General features: G+C 40.0%; 1 protein-coding gene and 1 pseudogene across 1 annotated transcript; one reads left to right on the forward strand and one right to left on the reverse strand.

Moving 5' to 3' along the window:
* Positions 1-985: 985 nt before the first annotated feature.
* On the forward strand, positions 986-1,958 carry LOC100477770 (annotated as a pseudogene).
* A 342-nt stretch (positions 1,959-2,300) lies between these two features.
* On the reverse strand, positions 2,301-3,256 carry LOC100477520 (olfactory receptor 145). The gene is given in 3 exon segments (XM_002931102.4): positions 2,301-2,696; positions 2,698-3,072; positions 3,074-3,256. Coding segments are annotated over 3 exon segments (954 nt in total).
* Between the last annotated feature and the right edge of the window lie 8,018 nt (positions 3,257-11,274).

Below are 11,274 nucleotides of genomic sequence, written 5' to 3' on the forward strand. Positions count from 1 at the left end.
GGTCCTGTCCTAATGATTTGTAGCTGGGTTCCTTTCTCTCCCATGCCCTAGTCTCTGAATTACTAGTACTTGCAAACATTCTAAAATGTTTTTTTTAATTAATTTGCAAAAAAGCTCCCTGTTTAGTCAATCCTCTCTCAACTATCCTAGCCTAATAGGACTTCTCTTTGACAAGAAGAACTATCAAACTATTCTCCTATAACAACCACTACCCTGAGGGATATTCATGTGTAAGCCAACAAAGCACAGTCAACTTTCAAAATAAAAAGTTTTCTCATATTTCAGGACTACTGAAATAAAATAAAAATAATAAAATGAAGTAAACAAAAAGTATATTTGAAAGAGCATTAGACATGAAATCAGGAGGCTACACTTTATCTAGGTGTTTCCTTAGTAAGCTATGACTTAACTCATTAATTTTTCTCAGCTTCTGTGTTATGTCTATGCAATAAATAAATATTGAGGACCACTATGTGTCCTATGGTAAATACAAAATCTGTGCCAAAAGAGGCTTAACACATAGTGTTTAGCTGGAAAGTGGATTATATTTTATGGATGTTCTGGTACCTGCTGTATCTGTGAAACACTGCCATCTCAAGGAGGCACATTACAAGTCAGGGAAGGGTATAGGCAGGAGTACAGACTATCTTATTTCTGATCCTAATAGCACAGTATAAGAAACCCCCCACAGGTACAAGATCACCCTACTGTTACTTTACATGATCATTTATAAACCTATTTATACTCTCCCAGGAGAAAGAAACAAATTCCATAATGACAATATTAAAAACAGAGATAAATTCGTTTGTTGATTTTATTCATAAATGGTTAAAGTGGTAAAAAGGAGAAGACATTGTGAAAATGATGAGAAGGGAAGATCTTCTATCAAAAAACTGGAAAAAAAAATTGGGCTCTCTGCTCCTCCCTGTCTGACACACAGCCACATCTTCTGGTGCAGTGACAGCACCATCCCAAAGACAAGACGGTGAAGGTCGGAATAAGTACATTTGGCTGTATTGGGTACCTGGTCACCAGGACTGCTTTTAACTGTAACAAAGTGGATGCTGTTGCCGCCAAGGACACCACTGATCTCAACTACATGACCTACATGTTCCAGTATGATTCCACCCATGGCAAACTCAAAGGCACAGTCAAGGCAGAGAACAGGAAAACTGTCATCAATGCAAAGCCCATCTCCATCTTCCAGGAGCAAGATCCCACCAACATCAAATGGGGCGATGCTGGCACTGAGTATACTGGGGATTCCACTGGAGAAGACTCTGCCTTACTCGAAGCTGGGGCCAAGAGGGTCACCATCTCTGCCCATTCTACTGATGCCCTCCTGTTTCTGATGGGTGTGAACCATGATAAGTTTGACAGCTCTCTCAAGATTATCAGCAATGCCTGCAGCACCAGCTGCTTGGCCTCTTTGGCCAAGGTCATCCATGACAACTTTGGCATCATGGAGGGACTCATAACCACAGTCCATGCCATCACTGCCACCAAGAAGACTATGCCAGGCCCGGCTGGGAAACTGTGGCATAATGGCTGAGGGGCTTCCCAGAATATCATTCCTGCTTCTACTGATGCCGCCAAGGCTGTAGGCAAGGTCATCCCTGAGCTGAATAGGAAGCTCACTGGCATGGCCTTCCATGTCCCCTCCCCCAAAGTGTCAGTCGTGGATCTGAGCTGACAAATGGAGAAACTGCAAGTACTATGACATCAAGAAGCTGGTGAAGCAGGCATCGGTGGGCTGCCTCAAGGGCATCCTGGGCTCCACTGAGGACCAGGCAGTCTCCTGCAACTTTAACAATGACACCCATTTTTCCACCTTCAATTCTGGGGCTAATACTGCCCTCAATGACCACTTAATCAAGTTCATATTCTAGTATGGTAATGAATTTGGCTACAGCAACACATTGGTGAACTTTATGGGCTAGATGGCTGCCAAAGAATAAGAGCCCACTGAACCAACAGCCCTAGACAGAACAAGAAGAAAGAGGCTCTCAGCTGGTGGGGAGTACATGCCCCAACACACAGAGAATTTCCACACCTCTACACAGCTTCCATCCCGGAATCCCTGAGGTAGAGGAGGGAACTGGGGAGCCCTACCTTGTCATGTACCATCAACAAAGTATACTGTACCCAGCCAAAAAAAATTGGAAACAAACTGACAAAAATCAATTTCCCTCACAGTGGTAACAAAGATACAGGATACGAGTACTCCCACCTAAACTATTCTGATGAAAAAAAATAAAATATACCAGTCCTATACCTATACACACAGACAGTGATTCTGATCAAAACACTCTCCTACTCTGGGTTTTTGCAAGAGCGAGTTTAATGTCTTTGTTTCTCAAGCTGTAAATGAAAGGGTTCATCAAGGGAACCACATTGGTATAAAAGATAGAGGAGATTTTTCCCTCATCCATAGACCCAACAGAAGACGGTTTAAGATACACAAATGCACCTGATCCAAAGTAGAGAGAAACAGCAAATATGTGGGAACTGCATGTGCTGAAGGCTTTGGACCTGCCCTCAGTGGAGCTGATGCACAGGATGCTGGATAGGATGAAACCATAGGAGACAAAGATGGTGACACTGGGCACAATGATGTCGATGCCCACCACAATGAAAACCACCAGCTCACTGACATAAGTGCTTGTGCAGGAGAGCTGGAGCAGTGGGAATATATCAACACAAATAATGGTTGATAACAGCTGCATCACAGAAGGTCAGTCTCAGCATGCAACTCGTGTTAGCCATAGCACCCAAAAATGCCATCAAATATGAACCAAGCGTAAGGCTGGAACACACTTTGGGGGACATGGCAACATGATACCAAAGTGGGTTACAGATGGCCACATAGCGATCATAGGCCATTGATGTCAGCACATAGCATTCGGAAATAGCAAAAAAACAGAAAAAGTAAAGCTGAGTCATGCATCCCCTGTAGGAGATAATATTCTTCTTTGATGTGAAGTGAGTCAGCATTTTGGGTGTAAATACAGAAGAATAGCAGAGATCTATGAAGGACAAATTGAAGAGGAAAAAGTACATGGGGGTGTGGAGGTATGAATTCAGCCCANTGGAGGTGTGAATTCAGCCCAATTAGAGTTATCAAGCCCAAATTTCCCAACACAGTGACCACATACATGACTAGAAACAAGAAGAACAGGGGGAGCTGGAGATCTGGTAGGTCTGTGAGCCCCACCAGGATGAATTCAGTCACAAAAGAGGAGTTTGTAGGAGCCATTCTTCTCCAAGGGGATCTGTGAGCACAGGAAAACAGGATTACATTAGAGAAAAAGCCAGCTCTTCCCACAATATCTCGACCTACAAAAGGGAATATATACTGGGAATATCTGAGACTAACCAAATCTGGACCCAAAAATTTGCCTTTACCTCTATAGTGATACTGAGAAACACTAACTGCCCCCTTTATTAGAGGGTTATAAGCTAAATAGAGCAAAGAGTACCACAATTTAGCCTAGAGAGGGAAGTCCAGTCCTACCACATACAAACATGACTGCTGGAAACGACCAGGGAGAAGGGAGAAGCAGGATGGACCAAGACACAATTGTCCTTCTCTGAATGCACCATCTCTTCCTTCACTTCAACCTCCCATCAAGTAAAAATGGAGGTAAAGGTCCTCTAACTTGTTACTGGTCTCTAATGCACATTAGACTTGAGGGGTAGGGACTAAGAACATTATTTCTAATCCAAAACTCAGGTACCAGAGTCTAGGACAACCCCCATGTCACAGAATAAAAGCCATAAATCCAGTAGAGTGAGAGTTCCATCCATGGAGGGGGAACGTACTGACAAGAGATATTGTACCCTGAACCCCCTAAGTCTCTGAACATCCCCTCATCTCCCCTTGAACAGATTCTTCCTCATTTTAATTTCAGAACTGCACAAAATGAAAAAGAAAGTTGCATATCTTGAATCTCTGGATTTCCACCTCACAGAGGGACATTTGTACAAATTGAATTCAAGAACTCACCCTCCTTAGGACAGAATATTTCAGTGCTTCCTGATCATTGTTCTTTACCCCTGCAGTCCTGGAAGGGCAATTTCAGGTTCTGAGGCTTTGATTCTGAAAGTATGTTGCATACACTTAATTTCAGGTATGCCCTAGAAATCTTTCTAAACTACAGATCATAATTTGATGACTTTGAGTTTTCTCAATCAGCAGAAGAAAATAGTCTTTATTTCTATCTCATTTGCCACTTGATAAGATACAGATGATTGAATGTGAGTTTAATGATATAATGCATCTGCTTATAAACAGAGTAGAAGCTTACTCAGTCTTTTCCCCTTGGGATTAGATTCTATGTGGAAATGGGAAATCAGAGGATTGTATTTACACTCTAGACCATGCATCTGCCTTTAGCTCCATAGGGACTACAAATTTACTTGAGGTTTCTCATCACTCTAGGGATAGTCCATCTCCCACGACAGAGCCAAAAATGAGCTCCCATCTCCCTGTCATCTTCATCTCTGAAGGGAACTCTATTATACTGTTTATTTCCCTCTTTCTTCCCATATCTTAAATGGAAAATTTTCCTCAAAGGCTCTGCCTCCAGGATTCTTTATTTCTTTATCTGAAATTTTTCTAGAGGGAGCATCTCACGTCAATTGTCTCTTTCCTGAGATATCTCTAAAATAATTTACAATGTCTTATATTTCTTCTGAAGTTTTTACTTCTAAACATCTACTGGAAATGTGTACCTGACCATTCTGCTGGGTCTTTTGTAATGTTTCAGCAAGTGAGGTCATCTATTTCTTCTCAACCCATACACACACACAAAATAATAGGGGCTACAGAGGCAGAGAATGTGTGTATCAATCTTACCTCCACACTTACTAATAATATTGCAGACAAATTACACAATCTCCTTCTACCTCTGGCTTAACTTTATAAAATGGAATAGTAAAAAAAAAAAGCAGCTTTTCAATAAATTATTATGACGAATAAAAGAAAAATATGTAAATAAAATGTCCAGAACAGTGCCTGTCCCAAAGTAAACAGTCAATTAATGTCAGCTGTCATACAGATTCTCATAAATTCCAGGAGATCCTCTATTGTCACACTCATCAGACATTTTTCCCTTTAATTCCTGTGTGTTCCAATAAATTATAACTTCTATAAGACTAAACATCAGGGGCAACAAGGTGGCTCAGTCAGTTAAGCATCTGCCTTTGGCTCAGGTTGGGATGTAGCCCCATGCCAGACTCCCTGCTTAGCAGGGATCCTGCTTCTCCCTTTCAGCATATGCCATATGCACCCCAATGTTCATAGCAGCATTGTCCACAAAAGCTAAATCATGGAAGGAGCCAAGATGCCCTTCAACAGATGATTGGATTAAGAAGATGTGGTCCATATACACAATGGTATATTACTCAGCTATCAGAAAGAACGACTTCTCAACATTTGCTGCAACATGGACGGCAATGGAGGAGATAATGCTAAGTGAAATAAGTCAAGCAGAGAAAGACAATTATCATATGGTTTCTCTCATCTATGGAACATAAGAACTAGGAAGATAGGTAGGAGAAGAAAGGGATAAAGAAAGGGGGGTTAATCAGAAGGAGGAATGAAGCATGAGAGACTCTGGACTCAGAAACAAACTGAGGGCTTCAGAGTGGAGGGGGGTGGGGGAATGGGATAGGCTGGTGTTGGGTAGTAAGGAGGGCATGTATTGCATGGTGCACTGGGTGTTATATGCAACTAATGAATCATCGAATTTTACATCAAAAAAAATTAAAAATTAATAACAAAATAACAAAATAAATAAATAATAAAATAGAGTTATTTGTTTTGTGTTGTTGTTTTTAATTGAGTTTCAGGTGTTCCTTACATATTTTGGATATAATCTTTTATCAGATAAATGGTTTACCAACATTTCCTCCCATTCCGTAGGTTGCCTTTTCATTTTGCTGACTGTTTCCTTTGCTCTAAAGAATCTTTTTTTTTAATTTTTTTTTTAAGATTTTATTTATTTATTTGACAGAGATAGAGACAGCCAGCGAGAGAGGGAACACAAGCAGGGGGAGTGGGAGAGAAAGAAGCAGGCTCATAGCAGAGGAGCCTGATGTGGGGCTCGATCCCATAACGCCGGGATCACGCCCTGAGCCGAAGGCAGACGCTTAACCGCTGTGCCACCCAGGCGCCCCTGCTCTAAAGAATCTTTTTATTTGATGTAATCCCAACTACCTATCTGTGTTTCTCTTGCCTTTGTCTTTGCTGTCATATCCAAGAAAATCCTCCATTTTATGTATGAATTTATATCTGCACTTTCTCATGTATTCCATTGACCTCTCTGTTTATCTTTATGCCAATACTACACTCTCTTGGTTACTGTAGCTTTGTGGTTTTGTAAGCAGGAACTATGTAGTAAGTTTTGTGACCTGCTTTACTCTTTCAAAGATTATTTTGGCTGTTCAGGATCCCTTGAGTTTCCGTATGAATTTTAGTATGGGTTTTTCTATTTCTTTCTCTCTTTTTTTTGCCATCTCCATAATAATTTTTATTATGTTAGTCACCATACAGTACATCCTTAATTTTTGATGTAGTGTTCCATGATTCATTATTTGCATATAACGCCCAGTGCTCCATGCAATACGTGCCCTCCTTAATACCCATCACTGGCCTATCCCGATCCCCCACTCCCTCACCTCTGAAGCCCTGTTTGTTTCCCAGAGTCCATAGTCTCTCATGGTTTTTCTATTTCTGCAAAAAAAAAAAAATCATTGGAATTTTGATTTAGATGGTATTGAATCTGTAGATCACTCGGGGTAGTATCAACATGTAAACAAAAAGAAGCTTTCCAATCCATGAACATAAAGTATTTTTCCATTTATTTATGTGTTCTGTATTTTCTTTCAGCAATGTTTTTTCATTTTCATTTTACAAGTCTTTTATCTCCTTGGTTAAGTATTCAATTCCATTCAATGTTTCTATAAATAAATAAAACTGTATTCTTAGTTTCCCTTAAGGATTTTTCATTGTTTGCGTATATAAAGGCTACTGATTTTTGTATATTGACTTTGTATCCTGCTACTTTTCTATGTTCCTTTGTGGTTTCAATTTTTTTGTGGACTGTTTAGAATGTTCTACATATATGATCCTAACATTTGTGAAGAGAGATAATATTCCTTCTTCTTCTCCAACTTGGATGTTTTCATTTTTTTTCCTTGCCTAAGGTCCTAGCTAGAAATTTCAATGCTGTATTGAACAGAAGTTGTGAGAGTGAGTATCCTTCCCTTGACCCTGAATCTTGAGAAAAAGTTCTGATTTCACCATTAAGGATAATGTTCTCGGGGTTTTTCAAATACAGCTCTTATTCTGTTTATTCTATTCAAATACATTCTTTTTATTCTGTTTTATTCTATTTTTCCTTCTAGTCTTAATCTGTTGAAAATTTTTATCATGAGAGGTCCAATGCTTTTTCTGAATCAATTGACATGATTGTGTGTGTCTGTGTGTGTGTGTTTCCTCCATTTTATTATTGTGGTGTATTACTTTGATCAGTTTTCCTATGTTCAACCTATTTTGAACCACCCTTGCAGTGCAGGAATTATCCCATATTGTCATGGTGTATAATTCTTTAAACATGCTGCTGAGTTTGATTTGCTAGTATTTTGTTGAGGATGCTTGCATTATTGTTCATTAAGGATATTGGTCTATAGATTCCTTTTCTTGTAGTGTCTCTATCTGGCTCACGTATCAGGGTAATGGTGGCCTCAAAGTCTGAGTTAGGAAGTGTGCCATACTCTTCAATTGTTCGAAAAAGCTTGAGAAGGACTGGTGTCAGTTCTTCCCTAAATATTCCATAGAATTGATCAGTGAAGCAATGAGGCCCATAACTTTACTGGGAGATTTTTAATTACTGATTCAATATCCTCACTAGTCATAGGTCTACTCAGATTTTCTATTTCTTCAAGATTTAGTTATCGTAGGCTTTAGATTTCCAGGAATTTAACAATTTCATCTATGTTATCCAATTTGTTGGCATATAGCTGTTCCTGGTACTCTCTTATTATCTTTTTTATTTCAGTACAAGTGGTAGTAATAGTGCCACTTCTATTTCTGAATTTTTTCTTTGACATTTTTAAAAGTTTTAACATTCTATGAAAACTGTCGTACATATACAAGAGTAGGGAGCATATTACAATTTACTATGCAGAACCCATCACCAAGTTTCAAAAATTATCAACTCATAACCAATCCTGTTTATCTCTACAGCATTACTCAACCCTCTCACCGTGGGGTTATTTTGGAGAAAATCCGAGATATCGTATTTTAGTATGCATTTCCAAAAGACAAATATTTATTTAAATTATAATAACAACACTACTTTATACCTAAAGTAAAATAAGAATGCCTTGATACTATCAACTGTCCAATCAGTATCTCAATTTCCTTGATTGTGGGCTAGGATTTTAGATCACAGTAAAAGTCTGAGGTACAGCTGTGTGATAAAGTTAGTGGATATCCTTGGTCCATTCTGAAAAACTTGCCCTGCAATATCCTTTTATCATAAATTATTTAAATCGAAATCTGCTCAAATATAAGCCATAGCGCCCTTTGTCTACTCTACAAGCAAGAAACTGTGAGAGCTCCATCCTGCATTTAACATGCTTTAGAAATATAAGAAGTAAAGGAAATAAGGAAAAAGTATACATCAACTCCTTACCTCAGTCCCTTCAACAAATTGTAGGTATCTATTATGGAACAGGGAGGAAAACTGTATAGAGATGACAGCTGAGAAGGGGTGTAAATCTTTTCCCAGCAGAATTAAGGTAGAAATTTTATTCCTTTTATTTATTTTTATTCATTTTATTGTCGAGTCAGGAAATATTCATGATAATTTTGTTCTTGTCAACAATACCTTGTTCTGATGTGATTAATTTGAGTTTTCTAACTTTTTTTCTTAGTCCATCTAGCTAAAGTTTTGTCAGTTTTGTTGATTTTTCTTAAGAATGAACTTTTGGCCTCAAAATTTTCTCTATTATTTCCCTATTCTCTATTTTATTTATCTCTGCTCTAGTCATTATTTCCTTTCTCCTGCTAGATTTGTGTTTAGTTTCTTCTTATTTTCTTACTTTACAACTACTTAAGCTGTAAAAAACATAAGGTTATTGATTTGAGATAGTTTTCAGTTTTTCTTAAGATTTTTTAAAATGTATTTCTTTAAAAGAGAGAGACAGAGAGCATGAACAGGGGAAGGCGCAGAGGGAGAAGAAGAAGAGACTCCCAGTGAGCAGAGCAGGGAGCCTGACACAGAGCCCGGATCCCAGGACACTTGGATCATGACCTGAGCCAAAGTCATATGCATAATAACTGATTGAGCCACCCAGGTTCCCCTGTTTCTTGCTTTTTAACTAAAGCTTGCATAGCTATAAAATTCCCCCTTGCCATGGCTTTTGCTGCTTTCCATGAGTTTTGCTAAGTTGTGGCTTTGTTTTTACTCACATTTAAATATTCTCCAAATTCCCTTGTTTTTCTTCTTTGTTCCCTTGGTTTCTTTAAGAGAGTGTTGTTTAATTTCCACACATTTGTGTGTTTTCCTATATTCCTCCTATTACTGATTTCCAACCTTATTCTTTTGTGGTCACAGGCAATACCTTTTATGATATTTCTCTTTTCAAAACTCCTGACATTCAATTTGTAGCATAACAGATGGTCTATTCTGGAAAATATCCACATGCGTTTGAGGAAATGTGTATTCTGCTTTTGTTAGGTAGATGTTTTTATGTCTGATAAATCTATCTAGTAATTATGTTATTCAAGTCCCATGTTTCTTTCCTTATCTTATGTCTGGTTGTTCTATTATTGAGAATGGGAGATACGGGAGGGGGAGCTAAGAGGCAGCATAGTAGGAGGACCCTGTGCTGCTCTCATCCCTGAGCACAACTAGATAACTATCAAATCATTCTGAATACTCACAAAATTGACCTGAGAACTGACAGGACAAACTCCACAACTAGAGAGAGAGAAAAGGCCACATTGAGGAAGGTAGGAAGTTGGAGACTGGTTTAGGGGAGAAACTGATCATGGGTGCTGTGGAGGGGAGGGAACCCTGGGGGCAGAGGAAGGTGACAAAGTGGAGCACACGGGTGAAACACACAAAGAGAACATTTCCCCAAAGCCACTGGCTGGGAAAACAAAAGTGACTGATTTTCATGAGTTCTTGCAACCAGCAGGGCTCAAGATTGAGTTTTAAAGGTCAGTGAGTGGGCTTGCCCGGGATAGAGGCCTGAAGGCAGTGCCATACTCCTAGGGAGAAAGCAGGCAAGGAACCCAGAAGCAGATGGAGGATCACATAAGACACACTGGGAGAGATGGATCGCTCTTCTTGGAGCACATCTGTGAGAGCTGGTGGTCACAGAGATGCCTCTCTAGTGACAAAAGAGTCAGCAGGCATCACCTCCCTCTCTTGCCCTTTGGCATAGACACAGAGCTCTCTGCTGAGGGCAGCTAATCCGGATACTGCTTACCTAGCATTTTTGCTCCAAATCCCATGCCCCTGCACTCTGGCATGACTGCTCTTCTTGGTCACACCTGCAAGTCCCAGCACGACGAGACCCTTCCCAGAAGATCAGCACAGGTCCCTGCCCACACCATGTCCTTAAACCCTGGAGTTTTGAAGTCAGCATGGCTTAACTGGGATAGAGCCCAAAGTGTACTACACTGTTCCTAGAAGGGACCATCCCAGAGACAGAAAGAGTGAAAACGGCGATGTGAAAATCACCTAGGAGATACTGGGAGAGATTACTGGCTTTTCTGAAAGTGCTGCCCTGAGTGCAGCAAGCATGGAGATCCCTCTCTCAGGACAAAAGAGCTGGTTGGTGCCATTTCCTTCCCCTGTCCCTAGCATAAACAAGCCTCAGCAAACAGCACAGCACCAACACTGGCTGCCTAACCTGCTTACATCAAGCCACAACCCACCCTGTGCTCTCTGGTACTGGTTTTCTCCAAGTATGCCTGAGAACCAGAGAAGCAGGCCCCTCCCCCAGAAGACCACCACGATAAACAAATCATAAAATGGGCAGAAGATATGAACAGACACTTTTCCAATGAAGACATACAAATGGCTAACAGGCACATGAAAAAATGTTCAAAATCATTAGCCATCTTACGCCAGTTAGAATGGCAAAAATAGACAAGGCAAGAAACAATAATTGTTGGAGAGAATATGGAGAAAGGGGATCCCTCCTACATTGTTGGTGGGAATGCAAGTTGGTACAGCCACTCTGGAAAACAGG

The sequence above is a fragment of the Ailuropoda melanoleuca genome, chromosome 8 (assembly GCF_002007445.2).
Source record: "Ailuropoda melanoleuca isolate Jingjing chromosome 8, ASM200744v2, whole genome shotgun sequence".
NCBI lineage: Eukaryota > Metazoa > Chordata > Mammalia > Carnivora > Ursidae > Ailuropoda > Ailuropoda melanoleuca.